The following is a 20,864-nucleotide window of genomic DNA, read 5'->3' as shown; positions in this document are numbered from 1 at the left end:
TGAGAAGGTAGCGAGTCCAAACCACCAGCGGTCCAAAGTCCATCCCAGGTCTATAAATCAGAACTCCCGGGCATTTGCCAAAGACAATGTGCAGCCAATCACGCTCAGTCTCTGGGCTGTGGATGTCCTACACACTTCACCATGGTGGTGGTATTGGTCCAGGCTGTTCTCTTTGCTATGCTTGGCTAGGTCTGAGTTGGTGTCTTTGTCCTAGAAGGGTGAGGTGAAGGACTCAGTGCTTCTCCCAGAACCTTGACAGTGCTCTCCTTGCCCTAATGGAGTTTGGCAACCAACATGGGTAGTTATCTCCCCTTACTGGGGGCTTACAGGGAGGATATAAAGCCCCATTCAGGGTCTCCAGCAAGAGCATGTCTTATTATTTACCTCTGGTAGCCTGGCCATTCACACAAGGTGCTCAATGGTAGCTCTCTAAGCACAGGTCAGCAGGCTTCTCTAAGTACCCTGCTCTTCACCTATGCAGTGGTGCAGCTTACCCACACCATGTTCCCATTTTATATCTGGCCACTGTATGCACTTCTCTGCTCCTTCACAGAGCTGAACTCTCCTTAGGCTGTCACCACTCTTTCTCAGGAATCCCATCCTATCACCCACACTAGTTTTATGCATCCTTCTATATACAAGCTGATTGAAAAGCTGCAGGGTTGGATTTGATGGGCCGCTTTCCTTAAGACTTTATTTTCCATGATCTGCTATGCTTAATAGACACACCCCCTCGTTTCATTATGGTCAGTGATGGTGATTGTCTGCCGCTGGTTTGCATATTATCTTCAGAAGGGTCGGCCAATGGCCGGCCTCTGCTCTCTGAGGCGATACATGTCCTATCCAGCATCTATCAATGGTGGAAGGCGGGTTTCTGCAGCTCTGGAACGCGGCATCTCTGTAAGTGTGTTTGCCCCTTGCTAGCGGCATTGTGCTGAGGGCGAGTGCTCACTGCCTGATTTTCCCTGACTGCTGAAGGGTTCCCACAGAGCCATTGATCGAAGCTGACGCTGGAGCTTTTGCGACTCCAAGGGCCTTTAGACGGCGCTCTCTGACCGTGCGCACTCACACGTCACGTGGTAAATGGTAAACCTCTATCTGGAGGTCTATTGTCACTGGGTTTTCCTCTGGGAGAGCAGCCACAGTCTGCCCCTCCAGGAAGGAGCTAGTGCTTCTCGTCATGAAGGGGCCGCTCCTCGCGTGAGGCACCGTCTGAACCCGAGATCTCTGCATGGGTAGCCTGAGAAACCGTGAGGAACCCTCCATATGCCTCCATCCACCGCCTCTATGCGCCCCTCACATTTCCCCAGCCTTCTGTGAAGGCCCCTGAAGGAGTGGCCTTGTCACTATGCAGTCTAAGCACAGCATCTATAGCAAATATTCATGGAGTCGATGGTAGAATGAAAGCTTGCACTTATAACTGTGATCATCTCCCCTGTTCAAATGCATAATACCCCTCACAACACAATAGCAAAACAAAGAGGTGATGGCTGGAAGGTTTAGAATGAATCTTAACCTCTGGCGTTGCTCTGGGCAACCCTCCAGACCAATCTTCTTTGCCTGCCAAGCCCTTACAGAAGGGGAAAGACCATATGCAAATCAAGCTTAGTCCCACCCCCAAAAGGGGCAGTCCAGCCCGAGCTGCTAGGTCACATCCCTTCTGCAGGAGACCACAAGCATCCCCAGACATGTTTCAGCCTTGTTGGGCCCCATCAGTGAGGAGTAGCTTGGGTGTCCAGGCCCAGCAGGCACGGGACCCACGTCTGGTTATCATTTGTTCAAAACATTCCAGCCATCACCTTTCTGTTTTGCTTTAGTCACCCTGAGTGGGGTGGGTATGCCCAGACGTGAATCCTGAGCGTGCTGGGCCTAGAGACGCAAGCCCCCCCTCACTGATGATAACGTATTGATAATACTGGTCAACATCTGAGCGCACTCGGCCCATGTGATGTTAGATCTCTGGGGGGTCGACTCATTTCCTATGTGTTTGCCCTCTTGTGTCTAATCCCACTGCTGACAAAGATCAATTGCAGAGCAATAGTCGATGCAAAAAATACTTGTGTTCTGTGCCAGAGACGCGAGCGGCTTCTCGTGGACATCCCTTCATTGAAGGAACCTTAGTATGGAAGGATGAGTGCTCCAGGAGAAACTCATGTATTTATTCCATCCGTTACGTGTATGGGGTTTATTATTTTTATTTTTGTGAATAATAGTTAATTTTATTGTGCACTGCATTATTATTCTTTTAGGATGATTTTTAACCTTCGAAATAAAGGTGACTATGAGTAGAATTAAGTATCCTGTTCCCAAAGCTTCACAACGCATGCGTCGTCCTAGCACCCTTCTTGCTGTGTCTCCCTTATCAGGGGTGGGGGGGATATGGGGCTGCATATCTGTTTCCTCGCCCAATAACTGCACAATGACTGATGCCACCGCCCATGGCAGCTTGATCAGACACATATATATTTATTTATTTTATTTATTTATTTTATTTGTTTGTAGCGCCAAGACCAGGTATCACAGCGGCAAAGTTACAACGTTAGGAAATTACATTACAGCATAGATATGAGCCATACAGGATAAGGTCTGTTACATCATAGGACAGGAGTCAAGTTCAGAGTGTGTAGGGCAGTCTGGATTATCGACAGATATTTGTTGAACAGTAAGGTTTTGACTTTCTTACAGAAGAGGGCATAAGCAGGTTCATCTTGGATGTGTTGGGGGAGGGCGCTCCAGAGTGTGGGAGCGATGGCAGTGAAGCTTATCCCAAAGCTACTCTAGGTCCTTACAAGCATCCATTCCTAATTCACACTGGGACCAGTCTTCACTGCGCAGTATCACTTTTAAAGGACGTGCACTAAAGTGCTCATAGTGAACACAGCCTATGCATACACGTGTGTAGAGGCGCGTTATAAATGATTTATCATATCACACACCGCTCGCTTTAGTTTGTTCTTTCTGGAAGTAAAATAATCAATACAGATTGAACTTACTTTTGGAAGCAAGCTGTAGAAGTGCTGCACCACAGCCTGGTACGATGGTCCATCCATGGCGAAACAGTACTCCGCCATTGCCCGCGGGGGACTCCATTGGCCAATAAAACTAATCCGCGTCTCCTGGAAATAGAGGGAATGGAATCGGTCACCCGGGAATATCCACAAGGTACATCAAGGCAAGCGAGACAGGTTTATTTATTTCTGAATCCGTCCAAGAGGTCCATGCCCTACATCCCCCCCATGCAGAGAGGACCAGAATTTGGTGAGATCATTTTCTGACATGTGTGGACCTGCCAAGCCTGGGGTGTGCATGTGTGTGAGTGTTGGTTTTTCTGCACTCCAGCTCCTGCATGTGGTGGAAGCGAGTCGCTAGAGACTGGCTTGATCCGGCCGCTACCCGATGTGCCCCCAGAGGATGGATGATGAGGGATCCCGCCGGCTTGCTGACCACCCTCCCCCCAGTGCAGTAAATAGTTCATAGTGGGGCCCTTCATGATGCTGCTCCTAAGGACTCCACCGAGCGCAGCACCTTGTCCGGGGGTGTAGGCGCTACTGTGATGGAACTCTGGGCGCACAACACGGAATGCAATGCTGGGTGCTAACCCACAGCATTCATGAACCCCAGGAAATGAACTCCCCTAGCTCACGAGAAGTGGATTAAGCAGGGAAGCGTGCGTAGGTGGTGACACAGCATAATATAGAAAGCACTCCCCAGCCCAGTGTGCATAAAAGGGCCTGGGAGAGAAGAGCTAGAGAGAGAGTCCCGGAGGATGCAGACATGAACACTCTTACTCAATTGACACAAGGGAGGGGCTGCATCAGGAAGGCGGAGAAGATGATTGCCTGCAGGTATGCAGTTATGCAGAATACTCCAGACACACAGTCTCTGAGTGAGGCTTGTACACCTTTCATTCACGCCACGCCACATTTTGGTCCATTTGTGTGGCAGAGAAAAGGGACGGAATGCAACTTGCATTTCCACTGCGTCTCTTGTTCTCCGCCATCCACATACCCCAGTATTTTCACAGGTATGCAATTTCATGCTGACGCAAATGTTGGGGATCCCTATGGAACCAGCCATGTTTATGTGCCAGCATAAATTAGGTGGATTCCATAGGGATACCTTGTAAATGGTGCATGTCATGCTCACAAGACAGGTAGCATTTAAAATGAAATTATGCCTATCATGCTTGCATGACATGCAGCATTTACAATTACAATTAAATGTTGCGTACCATGAGCATATGGCAGGCAGAGTTTACAATTACAATTGAATACTGCCTACCGCGGGCATATGGCATGCAGCGTTTATGCCAGTTTTAAATGCTGCCTGCCATGCAAGCTTGGCAGGCAGCGTTTGTTCATTTTCATGGCATAGTGCAAATGTGTAGGGCAAAAGGTTGTGGAGATTTCTGCATATCACCTTTTGCCTGCACATTTGCACTCCACCGTGCAAATGATCAGAATTTGTCAGCTGGGAGCTGCCTGCATATATGTCTACACATAACGTCGACCTGACGCAAAATTACAAGTTAATATAAAATGAGCTCCCAAGTGGGTCATTTTATAAAAAATATGAATTGTATGAAATGGACCATCAACACTAGCACTTACATGCTTTGTAATTTTAAACATTTACAAAACAAAGTTCTAAAGTCAAGTGTAAAACCAGGCTAAAACTCCTTTACTCTTAATGTTTACGCTTTGTTTTGTAAAAGAATCAAAAAGTAAATGCCACCTGCAAATTATGGTTTGCTGATGGAATTCCTAATCGATTTGCCATGGAATCTGCCTGCTTCTATCCGATGCTAAAATAGGTGCTTTCATAGGAAACCTTTGGCGTAATGCCTGAATGACAATCTTATATAATATATAACAAATAGGGTGGCAGTCGCTGCACTGTTAAAATAAACCAATTTAAATTGACTTTTCCCAAAATTTTATTGCCAATAACTTTTGACTCGCTGTACAAATCTTGCTGAAAATGACCAAAACAAGTGTCTGGCAGGGGCCCCTCCAAAAGTGGAAAAAATGGGGTGAATTCATTGCATGATTCAAAAGTTAGAGCTGCAAGATCTTGAAAGACAAGGTATGTTAAGTGCTGATCCCCCTTAAGGCCTGCAATAGCTCTTTTTAATGTGGTGTGGGTGTGTAGTTACATAATGATGTTGCGTAGATGGGGCCTCCGACCCTGGCCACTGGCCCAACATGGTGTATTCTGTCCGCAGTTAACCCTCTTTTGGCAATCTCCTGGAAAAGGGATTCAAACACATCCAGTGTCCATTGTTTGAGGTTCCTCCCTTTAGACCTTTTTGAGACAGGGATCCTGGGGTGTTCCCTGCTGTGTCGATTTTCTAAATCTTCAGTGGTGCTGACAAGCATTTTCATCTCTTGTTTTGTATTGGCTAGCTCTTCCTGGAGATGGATGAGGGATTACTGTAGAGAATATACTGTGGTTTCAACGTCGCCTACATGGGTATCCATGTGGCATAGGTCCTGGGAGAATGCAGAGAAAGATTTATGTAGGTCTGCTGTATGGTTGTGTATTTCTACTTTTAACAACATTGTGGTCAGGTCCTCTTTGAGTGACCCAGCCACTCCTGGAGGAATGTTTGGGAAAGGGGAAGTGTAAATTCAAGGGCTGTTTTCTTATCGCTTGCCCCTTTCATCGCGGATGACTGAGGGTCATCTTCAGACCATAGTACTGTGAAGGTTGTGCTGTTTTTAGCAGTGTTCCCTGATGACATCAAGCTCTGTGAAGGTGGATATCAGGATCCACCACCCACCTTAGCCTCTTCAGTGAGGTACTTCCAGGGGTGGCGCTCTGGGCAATGCTACAGTACAGATTCTAAAGTATTACAAGTCTTATAGATCTCACACACCTGCCTTTACTTGTGTCTGTCAGGCCCATGCTTCTGTAGACATCCAGATCTCTCCTCCGCCTCTGGGTTCATAATGTGATAAGCTGCGTGGCAAGGGGTCCCTCCAGGATGCCGCATTGTAATGGAGCTGGAGGGCCTTGTGTCATCAACAACATTTTGCCTCTAAAGCTAAGCAGACTCACCCCTTTCCTTAGCCTGTCAACAATGGGGACTCTGCTATGTCTCATTTAACCCCACAGACTGATAGACTACTACTATGTAGATGACACCTGTCTCCTCTTCAAGATATGTTCCGACCGAGACCCGGACAACAACCTTAACAAATGCCTCACTGACATAAATCATGTAGTCTGAAATCATCACCGCTTCCAATTCTAGAGTGATAATTGTCCCCGGAGCATGGTCTTGGAGAACTGCTGGCCTAAGCAAAAATCCTGACACCACTCTCCATGGTTTGTCCCTGATACCAGGCACCCAGCCCAACAACACTGTAATTCCATAGAAAACAATGCAGTGTGCAGTTGTATTCCTCATAGATCTGTCACTGTAAAATGCTCATGGAACTGCCACAATGCTAGCATAATAAATTACTGGCGTGGAACATACTACCCCCTTCTTCTGTGAATGAAATTGTCATATTTTGCTTGCTTGGCAGGTCCTTACCTAACAAGTTTACTGGTGTGTCTGCTGAAAATAATTGCGGGCTAAGACTTCTTGATTACCTACCTTGATGGGCAACTCTTCTATAAAGGGAACTGATTTTATTGCCCCAGAGAACCCCTGTGTGTCCATTATCTTTCCTTATAAGGGGAGTACCCTTCCTTTATGCATAATATTGTTGCACATGTATCAACCATAAAAACACATTATTTGTTATCTATTTTCTTACCTACCAGGGGTATCTCTGCCGGGTCGGCAGTGATGACAGTACTTGTAATGTCAGGGCTCTCCGTGGGCTGTCCTAATCTGGATAAGTGTTTGGCCCTGGAAAATGGAAGTGGTTACCTGCCACCACACTCGTCCCTGTATAGTGCATTACGGCGCCATGTGGCAGAATGTTTTTATTCCATGGAAGTTGTACTGACTGTTGTTCATGCTGCTGTACATATGCTGGTGCAGTATTTTGGGCTGGGGGTTGCATTTGTTGTTGTGATGATGCCTGATACTGATAGAGTGGCTTTTGTCCCTACTGGGGTGCTTGAATGGGACCTGGACCATAAAGGGCACTCGGAGGCATCATTCCTGAAGACAGATGATATGGTAGTGGAACTGCTTGTCCACTTGCGTAGGCCTGGGGATCATAAAAATACACTTTTCTACACCTAAATTCTCACGCAAAATGCCCTATTCTCCCACATCACCAACACAGTCCAGGCTCTCTGAATTTCGGCCCCATCCATCCAAATCCTCATCCTCAACCTCCTCATCCTCCTTGAAAACTGTCACGACTGGTATGAGGGCTCACCTGTTTAGGTTTGGTAGACTTCTTTCCTGTTGGATCTGTCTGCCCACGTTTCCTGGAGCTGTGGGCCTTGTGGAGATAAGGACGGGCCTCTGCAGATGCCACGCTGTCTGTGGCAGGTAACTAGAGTTCAGCTTCTCGTGTGGCAGTTCGATGGTAACTGCGAGAGCAGTCCAGGAAGGTGACCCGCGGACGTGGGTAGCCGCAGTTGTAGTCAAGGTCCCGAAGCCTACGAAAATCCTGGCAAGTGGTGAGGTGGTCCGAAGACAACCGTGAGAGCAGTCCTGGATGGAGAGTCGCGGTGCCGCAGTTGCAGGTGAGGTCCGGGAGACCCGGAAATCCTGGGCAAATGGGAAGGCGGTCCGAAGACAACCGCGAGAGCAGTCCTGGGTGGAGAGTCGCGAATGCGGTACCGCGGTTGCACTTGAGGTCCGGAAGCCCGGAAACCCTGGGCAGGCGGCAAGCGGTCCGAGGCAACCGCGAGAACAGTCCTGGATGGAGAGTCGTGGAAGACACAGCAGCTGAGGACCAGGAAGACACAATAGGTAAGTAATTCCCTAGGAGCGAGTGCGAAGATCAACATTCGAACAAGGAATCGTGAGCGCATTGACACGTGCAGATCCGCAGGGGTGTGCCGCTTATCTAGGCGCGCTTGAAACTATACCGCTTATCAAGGAACTGCGTCCGCCTTGTTGAGAGGGTGTTGGGAGCATTCGGGCGCGTTGTCGAACGGACCAGGAGGTCCAAAGGGGGCGGTAATGTGATTTCATGACAGTATGCCCCCTCCGAAGCCTCGTACCCCCTAGTTTGCCAGGATGTAATCGATGGAATCGTTGCATGAGTCTGGGGGTATTGAGATTGGATACTGGTTCCCAGGTACAATCACTGGGTGGATAACCCTTCCATTCCACCAAGTATTGTAATCTTCCCCTTCTGGAATCGCAAATTCGGGAGACTTCATACTCAATCTGATCCTGGACTAGTAGAGGAAGGGGATGGGGAGCATTCCTGGTAGAGTGGTGATAAGGCTTTAGCAAGGAAGTATGGAAAACAGGATGGATTCTGTTCCAAGTTGTAGGCAATCGTAATTGATAGGCCACTGGATTGATTTTCTTAGACACAACGAAGGGGCCGTAGTAGCGGGATGCCAGCTTGTTTGGTCTTAAGTGTCTGGGTAAATACTGGGAAGACAACCAGACCTTGATCCCAACATTATACTCTGGAGCAGGGAGTCTCTTGTAGTATGCGAAACCTCTTATGTTTTCCCTAGCCTGGGACAGAAGGTTCAATGCTTCTTGGTGTACTGAAACCAACTGAGCAGTCCAGGAATCGACAGAAGGAACAGGACTTGGAGAAGGCAGTACTGAAGGAAGCACGGAAGGATGAAAACCTAGGTTGCAAATGAATGGACTGGTCTTTATCGAAGAGTGTTCAGAGTTATTGTAAGCGAATTCTGCGACTGGTATAAGCACTGACCAGTCGTCCTGAACCTTAGTGGAAAAACAGGATAGGTATTGTTCGAGGGTCTGGTTTACACTCTCTGTAATGCCGTTTGTCTGGCAATGGTATCCAGATGAAAGCGCTCGTTTAATTCCTAACACCTTGCCGAGGTACTGCGGTCCTCGATCAGAGATGATTTTGGATGGTAGTCCATGAAGACGAAAGAAGTGTTTTACAAAGAGTCCAGCCATTTCTGGAGCTGGAGGCAATTTTGATAATGGTGTAAAGTGAGCCATGTGAGAAAAGAGATTGATGGTTATCATTATAACTGTATGTCCCCTGGAAGGGGGAAGGTCTACGATGAAATCCGTAGCTATGGCTTCCCAGGGTCAGGAAGGAAGATCTGGTTGGAGAAGTAGACCTGCAGGTTTTTTGTTATCGGTCTTGTTCTGGTTGCAGACAGCACATGCCCGGACATACATCTGAACGTCTTTCAGCATCGCGGCCACCAGAAGTTTTGTTGAATGGAAAGAAGGGAACTGCTTACCCCACGATGTCTAGAGTAATAGGTGTCATGGCATAAGTGCAAAATACGCCTTTGTAACGATTGGGTATGTACAACTAGTTGTTTTTTTTCTCCAAAAAAGGAATCCACGCTTGAATTCAAGACCCCAAGGATTGTGTCCTTGGAATTCCTTCCAAAGGTCCAAGGTTGTAGTATCTGTCTTAATGGACTCCAAAATGTTGGATGCTTGAGCGATGAACACAATGCTGGGAAACATTTTAGGCAGGGTGGGCCTTTCCTGAATAGGGTAGTCAGGACATCTGGACAAGGAATCTGCGATGATATTTAAGTTCCCTGGAATGTGAGATATCTGGAATTGGTATTAAGCAAAGAAAAAGGCCCATCGCGCTTGTCGGCTGTTCCGGCACTCCATGGATTGAAGGACTTGCAGATTTCTGTGGTCTGTTCGCACTTGTACAGGATGGGTAGCACCCAGGAGGAGATGACGCCAGTCTTTAAAGGCTTGGCGAATGGCAAGCAGTTCTTTTTCTAGGACTGAACAGTGGATTTTGCACGGGGGCAAGGTCCGAGATAGGTAAGCCACAGGATGTTCAAACCCGTCATGGGCTTGTTGTTTCAACACCGCACCAATTGCGAATTCAGAGGCGTCTGTCTCTACTAGAAAGGGTCTTGTAACGTCAGGCTGTATTCAGATGGGTTCATGAGTGAACATTTCCTTCAAGTTAACAAAGGCGGCGTCCTGAGAAGAGGTCCATAGAAAGGGGTATTCTTCTTAAGTAGACTCACGATTGGTTGCACAATGGCTGAAAAGGAAGGTATAAACTTCCTGTAAAGGTTTGCAAGGCCCAGGAAGGATTGTACTTGTTTTACAGAGCAGAGAACTGGCCAGGATGTGATGGCTTCGATCTTGACAGGATCCATAGCCACCCCTTGAGCGTTTAAAACAAATGCTAGGTAACGTACCGTAGAAACATGGAATGTGCATTTCTCAGGTTTGGCTAATAAATGATGTTCTCTGAGTCGTTGTAGCAAGGCAGAAACATGTTCTTGGTGTTGTGTGGGGTCTTTGGAATACACCAAAATATCATCCAGGTACACAATAACAGAGAGAAAAAGCATATCAGAAAAAACTTGATTCATAAATCGCTGGAAGACGGCCGGGGCATTGGCAAGTCCAAAGGGCATGACCAGATACTCAAAATGTCTGAATGGTGTTCGTAAGGCGGTCTTCCATTCATCGCCTTCCCTTATTCGTACCAGATGGTAGGCTCCTCTCAAGTCTAACTTGGTAAAAATTACAGCGCCCCTGAGTGCTTCCAAGATGTCACATATCAGTGGTAAGGGGTAACTGTCCTTCCGGGTACATTGATTTAGACCCCTATAATCTAGACAGGGTCGTAGCTCCTTTTTGTCTTTCTTTGGTACAAAAAATAAGGATGCCCCTGTGGGAGACTTGGAAGGACGGATGGTGCCATTAGCAAGATTGTCTCCAAATATTCTCTTAGGGCCTTCTTTTCAGGTTCTGATAGGATAAACATCCTGCCAAAGGGAATTACAGCATTTTCCTCAGTATCAATGGCGCAGTCTTCTGGCCAATGTGAAGGCAGGGTTTGAACAACGGCAGAGGAGAAGACGTCAGAGAATTGCTGATAGATCTCTGGTACATCATTGACATTTGAGATGAACAGAGAAGAATTGTTCCTTTGGTCGACCATGGGAGCGTCTGGATAGGTAACTGAAGACAAACAATGTGATAAACAGTATTCGGAGCCCAAAAATAAGGAGCCTGCAGACCAGTTGATGTATGGGTTGTGCTTCTTCAAGCAAGGCATGCCCATGACCACTGGATAGTGTGTGGCTCTGATTATGTCGAACTGTATGGGCCTCATTACACGGAAGGCGGTGAGCCATGGTGCTATTAGCGCCATGGCTCATGCCGGTAAAATACCGGCACCGCCTTGGCGGAAAGGGGATTTACCGCCCCATTCCAAGGTTGGTGGGGCGGTAAATCCCCCTTCCGCCATTGCCCTTCCCCATTCCCATTTCTGCCCCATAGGGCTCTATGGGAATGGGGAAGGCGCTAATTACGGCACCGCAATTTTGCGGTGCCGTAATTAGCTCCGAGGTCCCTTAGCGGGTTGGTTTTTAACACCTGCAAAAAGCAGGCGTTAAAGCACCAACCCGCTAAGGGACCTCGTAGTAAGGCGGTAGGGATTTACCGGTACCGGTATTTTACCGGTACCGGTAAATCCCTACCGCCATCCGTGTAATGAGGCCCTATGTCTTCTTGGTGGTTGTGGATAGAAAGCGTGATCTTCCTGGTTTGTTGGGTGATAGATCATGAGGACAGGGGGGGAGCCATCAATTCCCTCTACTGTCTGGATGATAACCTTTTGTTCCCTGGGTATATCATGCCTGGATGCCAATTGGTCGTCCATAAATATACCCATAGCGCCACAGTCAACCAAGGCCAGAAATGTCTGTGGGGTTCCGATGGAAGGGAGTAGAGTGACTTCAAGGACTACCAGGTTGCACCTTGATGAAGGGTCCAGTATCGGAGGTATGGAGCGGTCCTTGGTCTCCCGAAGCTGGGCTCTATTCAGGATCGGGAGCTGGCATTTCCCGAATGCCTGGGTGGTGCTATGGGACAATTTCTAACCAGATGCTTGTCTGAGGCACAGTACATGCACAACCCACTGTCAAATCTGCGGCTTCTTTCCTGGCTTGAGATAGGGCCTCTCATCGCTCCCAACTGCATGGGTTTGGGATCAGTAGGAGGGTGTTCCTTTGAGGCAGGAGCAAAGGGAGAGATCTTGGGAGGGGAGTTTCGCGTTCTCTTTCTTTCTGCCTTTCTTTCTTGGATTCTGAAGTCAATTTGTAGGGATAAATCCATAAGGGCCTGGAAGGAACTTGGACAGGCAATTCTGGCTTGCTCATCCTTTACTTTGTCATTGAGGCCACGACGAAACAGGGTAAAGCACGCCTCGTTAGACCACTCAGCTTCCTTGGCAAGTTGTTTAAACCTGGTAACATAGGATAACATATCCTGAGATCCTTGGCGGAACTCCAGTAGCTTTTCCTGTGCCGTATACACCTGGTCAGGACGATCGAACATCTCCTTGAAGGCCTTGATAAAGCTGTCGTAATTATCCAACAAAGGATCCCCTGCTTAAACCAATGGAGTGGCCCAAGCCAGGGCATTGCCAGTAAGATGGGCTATGACAAACCCCACCATAGTTCTAGGGGTGGAAAAGTAGTATGGCTTAAATGTGAAGTGCACTAGACAGGAATCCAAGAATGGACGGAGCAATTTAGGGGAACCATCATATTTGTCCACTATTCCACTTGTGGAAGCGCTATCCTGATAGGCCGAATCTCGAGATAGAACCAGTTGTTTCAGGGCAGCGTTCTCTGCCTTGAGATTTTGTACTTCTTTGGAAAGTTCTTGCATGCCACTCAAGAGATCCTGCATGGTGGGATCCATCTCTGTTGCCTTGTTAGATGATAGGCGTGTCAAACTGCCACGACTGGTATGAGGGCTCACCTGCTTAGGTTTGGTAGACTTCTTTCCTGTTGGATCTATCTGCCCGTGTTTCCTGGAGACTGCCTGCCTGCAAGCTCTGCAGCTGGATAGAATTAGCGTTAATCTCTGACATCGGCTTCTTTGGTTGGAAAAGGGGATTTGTCTTGGGACTGAGCGGTTGCCAGTGATAGGGTCGAAAACAAAAGGATCGAATGCCTTTTGATCGACAGTCAAAGGATCGAAAAAAAGGGTTGAATTTTTTTTTTTTTATGGGGGGGGGTTCCCCTCCAGCCCCTTGTTTTCTTTATTAAATACATTTTTTTACCAACCCAAACTAAAAAATATATATAAATAAATAAAAAAAAAAATCAACCCTTTTTTTTCTCTATCCTTTTGCATTCGAGCAAAAGGTCATTCGATCCTTTTTTTTCGATCGTTTGACTGGACACCGGACTGAGCTAAACAGAGCCACAGCTCCACATCAGGGCCTTCATGTTGTTACTGGTAGCACTCTTGCCATGTCGACCTGCTGACATTGCTTCTACCACAATACCTTTTTGACTTCATCTTCCACCTACTTCAGCTCCCTTCTTGCACCTCACTCAAAACGTAACTTTGTGTACTATTTCTAAACACAGGGCCTATAACACACTTCCCTTTCTATAACCTCTGCAACCGCAACATTAATACATTTGTTGCTCATTCTGTGTTGCTATATGATGTATATATTAGGGTTCAAATGAACGACAAGTGATACGTGCACCTTCTGGCATGTGAAACCCAACCTGCTCCCACTGTGGCACTTTACTCACAGGTTTGTCTCAACCTAAACCTTTTTGCCTGGCTGGGACACTGTAGATGCCCCCGAACACGACTTCTCCATATTTTATCAATGGTTTGACCAAGCCTGCAGAATCTACAGGAGTGGAGTCCCAACTCCTTATGCTGAAATAAATGTTCCCACCAAGAAAAGCAGAGTGAAATCCAAAAGAAATCAGGCTCTAACTCCAAAGGCTTGTTTGAACAGTGGGGGTGGGGGGTGGAGTGACCACATTGACTTTGCCACAGTGACTTTTGGTTTGTATCCCCAGGTCCACAACAGCAGCTGTCTGCAGTAAATGTGTATCCCCTGTATCCCCTGTCATAGACCAATACCTTTGTGATAAACAAACCAGAAAAAACAACATGTCCCACAACTCCCCTCTTGAACAAAACCAAAAGCCAGACTGTATCCAGGAAGTGGAATTTTGGACCCAAGAATGGATGGACCATACAGATTTAGTCAGGTAACCTAGGGCAGGAAGAGGGCTGGAACACATGTCCCTGCGCCAGGTGGCCCAACCCATGTCAACAAACCTTGTTAATAAACCAACAAGAAAGGAACTACATATGCCTTAATCTCTTGTTAACAACAGAGGAGAATCCAGACCAGACTAGCAAAACATGCTTACAGAATTGGACTCAGGAAGATAATGGGAAAGACCAGGGGAACTCTCAGAAGTGTTTACACCCCCCAAAGCTTGCAGTCTTGGGTAGCACACACACCTCCTCCATTTGATATGCAGAGTGGCAGCATGAAGCGGAGTCTTCACTCATACAGTTAATATAAACAGACAGAGCCCAACTTCCTTCCAGTGGCATAACACAAAATGTGGGGGCCCCCATGCAAGCCATGCTGGGGGCCCCCCACATACAACTCGGCAACAAATCACCGGTCGTGCCACACTCTGGGCAGGCTTAGATTATCACACTTGCACAATACGCACAAACGTGCTGCTGAAGGGGTATGCCGCACATTGTACTAGGAGAAAGATATAAATGGGCCTCATTACGGGTCTGGCGATAACCCTGCTGGTGATACCGGCGGGTTGCCGCCGACCTGTAAAAAATTATCGCTACCTGACTTCCCGGTAACACCGGGATATTACAACCCCGGCAGCCGGGAAGTCAGGTGCTGGTAATTCTGTAAATCCCCATTCCCATAGAATAATATAGGACTCTATGGGAATGGGGAACATTGAAGCACCGGCACTGTTAATAACGGTGTTGGTGCCTCCGTTTCGGTCTGCTTACCATGGCTGCTGTGTAATTCCGAATGAGAAAAGAATGATGCTGCGGCCAATCGGGTTCTGCGGCTCTGTAGACGAGGTTGCTAGGCAACTGGTAAACAAAGAAGAGCGGCGGCCTTCTTAGAAGCGGTGCATGCGTTATAACACAGCTTTATAATGGGAAAGAACAGCTGATAGGTCGCTGATGCGGATAATCTCTCCGGCAGTGGCGTAACACAAAATTTGGGGGCCCCCCTGCAAGCTATGCTGAGGGCCCTCCCAACTCGGCAACAAATTACGGGTCGTGCCATACTCTGGGCGGGCTTAGATTATCACGCTTGCACAATACGCACAAACATGCTGCTAAAGGGGTATGCCGCACACTGTACTAGGAGAAAGATATAAATGGGCCTCATTACGGGTCTCGCAGTAACCCTGCCGGTGACACCGGTGGGTTGGCGCCAGACCCGAAAAAAATGACCGCCGCCTGACTTCCCAGTAACACCGGGGTATTACAAACCAGGCGGCCGGGATGTCAGGCGCTGGTAATTCTGCAAATCCCCATTCCCATAGAGTCAGATAGGACTCTATGGGAATGGGGAACATGCAGCGGCACAGTTAATAACGGTGCCAGTGCCTCCATTACGGTCTGCTTACAGTGGCCGCTGTGCCCAGCAGGGTCAGACCTGCCGGGCACAGCAACTACGGTAGGCAGACCCGTAGTGTGCCTGTGCGGTAACAACGGTGCCGGGAGGCTTACGGCACCGTTGTTACCGGACCGGCACACTTGTAATGAGGCCCAATATGTGTTTTAATGCAATATACAGCACACTTGCTGAGAAAAATTGGCTAAAAAGCAAGAGTGTTTGCAATTGTTTTGTAGGGTAACACCAATTCAATACAAAAAAGTCACCAACAAAGCATAGGAACATTAAGGCGCTATTAAAAATGTCATGCCACATTAAAAACATGCCCCACTGGCTGCACAATGTAGACCAGTGTAGACACGTAATAAAATTACAGTAAAGCATGCCAGGCCACATTTAGACATAGCTAGTCTGGTTGCACCAAAATGCCAGTGGAAGCAATAACACTCTTCAAGAAGAGAGCAAACATTCAAGCCCGGGTCTCTGCGGCCTCTAGGAACATGGCCAAACTCTTTAAAATCTGCAAGGAACTGATCAATCCTGTTGTGGTCTCTACCTCTCCTGTTCCCTCCCAGGCCCTCTGTATGGCTCTGGCTAAAACTCAGGACATCCTGTCTTCTATCTCCTCTTCCTCTCTCGGCCCCCATTTGGCCATCTCTACCTCTCCTCCTCCTTTCTCCTCTTTCTCTCTGACAACACCTGACAAGGTTTCTAGACAAGTCTGATCTATGAAAGTGTTGCCCAAACAGGTGCTCCCCTGCTCCTCCAGAACCATCAAAGACCATATTGGCCAATTTCTGTAATCACTCTTTTGCCACTGGAACTTTCCCCTGCTCCTTAAGCACTCCCTTGTGCACCCACTCCTCAAGAAGCCGTCTGTCGATCCTACCTGCCAAGGCAAACTATCGCCCAATCGCAATCAGCCCTTTCTGGGCAAACTCTTGGAAAAGCTGGCCATCTCACAGCTTACTCTCCACACTGAATCTGTTGGTTGTCTACATGACCATCAATCAGTCTGGCTTAAGAGCTGCCAGCGGCAGAGAAACTGCTCTCCTGAACACCCGTGAAGATCTGCTCTCTGACCTTGATTCCAGCATTCCTTCTGTCCTAATCCTCCTTGATACTTCCTCTACTTTCGACACAGTCAACCACGCCATCCTAATCAATTAACTACTTGAGAATCTGGGCATCATGGATCAGGCCCTGGAGTGGCTGACCTCCTTTCTCTTGGACTGCGGATCCCAGGTCCAACTTGGTCCCTTTCTTTCTGCCACCTCTCTCTCTACCTGTGGCGTTCCCCGGGGCTCTATCCTCTCACCCTGGGTTTTCAACCTCTACTTGGCCCCTTTGACCACCCAATCTCTACCTTCTCCTCTAACTTTCAGGGTTATGCGAATGGCACTCAGCTTTCCTCCAGGCTCCTCTCATCCCTCGCTCATTCCTGACTGTCTATCCGTGATTTAGGATTGGTGAACCTCCTACACCCTCTGACTTAATGCCAGAAAGACAGAGATCCTTTTCATTGGGACTCCTGCCCGTGTGTTTCCCTCTTTCACTCTCCACCCACCTTGGGCCCTCTTTCTTTGCCTTCCTGCAAGGCAAACAACCTTGGTGTCATCTTCGACTCCACTCTCTCTTTCTCTCTTCATATCTTGGACGTCGCCACTACCAGTGGCTCCTCTTCAAAGGGACTCTTCCCTTTTTCACTTCCCCCAGAAGCCCACTGTCTCCAGAGCCCTGTTTCTCTAGAGGCTGGACTACTGCAACAACCTCTTTCTCAATCTGCCGTCTGCTACTCTCCGCCCTCTGCAACTAATCCAGAACAGGACTGCAAGACTTATCCTTGGCCTCAAGCCCAGGGATCGTATCTCTCTAGCCCTGAAATCTCTCCACTGACTCCCAGTGGCTGCAAGGATCAAGTTCAAGACCCTTTGCATTGTCCACAATGCTTTCTGGGGTCAGGCCCCACACTACATCCAACGCTCTCTTCCAAAATACCTTCCTTCGTGAGCCCTTCCCCCAGCTACGTCCAACTCTCTAAGGGTTAGATGCTTCTCCAGGCAGAGAGTGGAGGGTATATCTCTCATCTGCAGGTGCCTCCCTCTGGAATGGCCTCCCTGCCCCTCTCAAACTTGAGAGGACCACCTGAAGTTCCGGAAGCAGCTCAAAACGTTCCTCTCCTCCTCTGCTTTGTCTCTCCCCCCCTGCTGACCTACCTGTTTGCTTTACCGACCGGTTGCTTGGCTACCCTGAGAGTCTCACTGAGTCCAGGCTCTTTCTTGATCAGTCACCTTTGCACTGCTTCCAGGCCTACCACACACTTAGAGGCTGTAACTGTAACCCTACAGTCCCGTGTTCTCCTTGCACTACCCAGAGCTGCGCTACATTTACTCAGAGCATTACTGCCCTATTTTCCCCTCCCCTCTTTCTTGCACTACCCCCCTCCCTTTCCCCTTGCATTTCTTGTTCTCGCACTTGCACAATCTGAATGACACAAGGCTTAGTAAGAGTATTTGTCTTGTCCTCGTTCTGTCTTCACTCCCTTGTCTTGTCGCGCCTAGAAACACTTGTGTACAGGCGTGTTATAAATGACTTATATCATATAATTTTATCACAGATGCCCAGAAAAATATACAATGCTGCAGTAGGAAATGGCTAGACTGGTAGGACCCAAATGCCAGTCTAGCCAGGTAATTACACTTAGCAGGACTGCTTTATCAGAAATGCACAGTAAAAAAAAAGTCATACTAAACTGAGGAATGACTAGACTGACTGCACCAAAATGACTTTAGCCACTAATATCACATATCATGCCTGATTAGCCTGCACATGGACAATCATTATGATTTATCGCACAATCCCGCCCCCCCACACATCCCCTCTCCCTCCCACCCTGTACCACAACCTCCAGAATCAACTCCTCGCCCCGAATTACCTTCATCTTCCTCTTCGTTGTCCCAGAGCTTACATATTAGGCTCCTTGCCTCATAGATAAGTACTGGGATGAGGAAGAGTGGGACTAGGCGTAATGCAGATTACAGGTAGCAGAGTCAGGCATTACCTCCATACACCTCTACCTCATCCCAGTACTTGTGTATGAGGCAGAGTGCCTCACACACAAGTACTGCCCCATACATAAGTACAGGGACGAGGAAGAATAGGGCTAGGAGTAATGATGATTACCAATAAGTAATCAAGGCATTCATATTAAAAACATTATTTTCAATACAGAAAACAGAATCAAAGTACAATAACAACCAGTCAACTACTCAACATTAGAATAAAACATAAGTGTACCAAACAACAGGGTAATAACAGTAATCGATGATACAGCAAAATTTAACCACAGAAGATGAGAGAAAGAAGAGAAAAACAGAAGGAAGAAGAAAAGAATAAAAGGCAGTAAGAGTTCATAAACAATGAATCCAATTCCAATCAATTTCAATAATCAGGCATAAGGATTTTGAGAAGCATCGCACAGCAACTTAGAAAAAGCATAACGATTCCTGAAATAATGGTAACGACAAGGCGCATGAAAAGTGAATGTTCATATATAATGCATACATCACCCATATACATCAAGGAAGCTTTCCCATATGTCCCAGCACTTGTCAATGTCCCCTGTATTTTTAAAGATTGCTTTCTCATAGGTGGAAATAGTGAGCAGCTATTCCACCCAGTCATCGATACAGAATGACCTGCTCGATTTCCAGGATCTCAAAATCATCTTCTTAGCGACCATGCAAATGCGGCGCAGCCACATTTATTTGCTCAATGAGACTTTCTCCACCAAGACACATCACCCAGAACCAACAGCAAGGCAACCATGGGGACATTAGAACATAGAACCAAACCTAATCTCTCACACACACCCTCCCAAAATGTGGGAGTCTTTGGACAAAACCAGATTAAGTGACTGAGAGTGCCTCTTGCGTTTTTGCACTTCCAGCAAAGCTCGTTCTCCAAGAGTTGTCTTTTGAAAAACCTTATGGGTGTCCAGTAAGATCTAAAGAGCAGCTTTGTCTGGGAGGCTCTAATGCCCCAGTCCACGCTCATCAGGCGTGTATTCCCACAGCACTGTTGCCAACATTTTAGATCGACTTCTTCTCCCAATTCTTCAGCCCTTATGACTAGCAACCTTGGGTCTCCCTTACAGCAAGCTTTTAGAAAACCATTTGCTGTCGTTGCAGGATGAGATGCACTTATGCAGGTCTGCAGGGCTGACCAGGCAACATTCTGAGCTGTTAGTTGAGACACATCCAAACACGCTGTAATCATGTTCTTTAATCTCCTGTATTCTACAAACGTGCATTCTAACATGTTAAATGACCGACTCAGCTGTGTATATGAGACCCATTTGCCCTCCTCAAACAGATCTTTAAGGTATTTTATGCCCATTATAAAACATTCTGGCCAAAAATTGACTTTGCCTTGATATTGCAGTGCCGGATTAAGCCAAATGGAGTCATCAGGGAATGAATAAGGCTCTGCACGCATGCGTTTAGAACTACCATGCCAACAGTCCTGCAAGAATCCTGTTAATGGATTACTTCCTTTTGCTGATTTTCTTCTTGATTGTCAATAGAGATTTTGGATCAAGCTGTGATACTGTACAGCTCTCCCAAGTTAAATAGTGTGGTCGCCCCTTATCTGAGTCAATGATCTTGCATAGATGGCGAGTGGCAAATGACAGATGGTAGTCGGCGAAATTCGGCAAGTTCATTTCCCCTTGCTTTAAGGGGAGTTGCATTTTCCACATTTCAAGCCTCAGCGGATTTCCATCCCAAATAAACTTTTGCACAATTCTGTCAATTTCTTTGAAATGATGACCTGGTATTTTGATCGGAAGCATTGATAAAATATAGTTTACCCATGGTGCCAGATTCATTTTTATAAAATTGATCTTCCCCCACGTGGACAATCTCAAAAGTCCCCATCTATCGAGGTCAGATTTCAGTTTTGGTAGGATCATTGCAAAATTAATTGTTGGTAACTTTATCACCTCTTGACCAATATAGATGCCCAGATATTTCATCCTTTCCGGGCACCAAGTAAACTGGAATTGAGCACATGTGTGCCGCTGTCAGAGAGTATTTACTGGGAGAATTTCTGATTTACTCCAATTCACTGTGTAACCAGACTTCAGAATATTGCTGGATATCTCGCATCATGTGAGCTATGCAATTTGCAGGATCCTGGACAGCAATCAATAGATCGTCTGCATAGAGCTAGATTAGGTTCTCATGATCACTCCCAATTATTGGTTGAAGATTGACATCAGCTCTCAATAGTACTGCCAATGGCTCCATTAAAATGAATAGTAGAGGCGAGAGCAGGCAG

The 20,864-nt window shown here is 47.2% G+C and overlaps 1 protein-coding gene across 3 annotated transcripts in view; it reads right to left on the bottom strand.

Annotated features, from left to right (window-relative positions):
* LOC138491108 (probable cation-transporting ATPase 13A4) overlaps positions 1–20,864 on the bottom strand; it is a 1,567,030-nt gene that overhangs the window by 312,255 nt on the left and 1,233,911 nt on the right. For all 3 annotated transcript variants that reach the window (XM_069617430.1, XM_069617431.1, XM_069617432.1), the window contains one exon: positions 2,994–3,116. In XM_069617430.1, the coding sequence (XP_069473531.1) occupies positions 2,994–3,116 (123 nt within the window). The remainder of the gene's footprint in view (positions 1–2,993; positions 3,117–20,864) is intronic.

The sequence above is a fragment of the Ambystoma mexicanum genome, chromosome 10, assembly GCF_040938575.1.
Source record: "Ambystoma mexicanum isolate Mex_15411 chromosome 10, UKY_AmexF1_1, whole genome shotgun sequence".
Taxonomy (NCBI): domain Eukaryota; kingdom Metazoa; phylum Chordata; class Amphibia; order Caudata; family Ambystomatidae; genus Ambystoma; species Ambystoma mexicanum.
The sequence above is the reverse complement of the archived record's forward strand: the minus strand, read 5'-3'. Positions and strand labels throughout refer to the sequence as shown.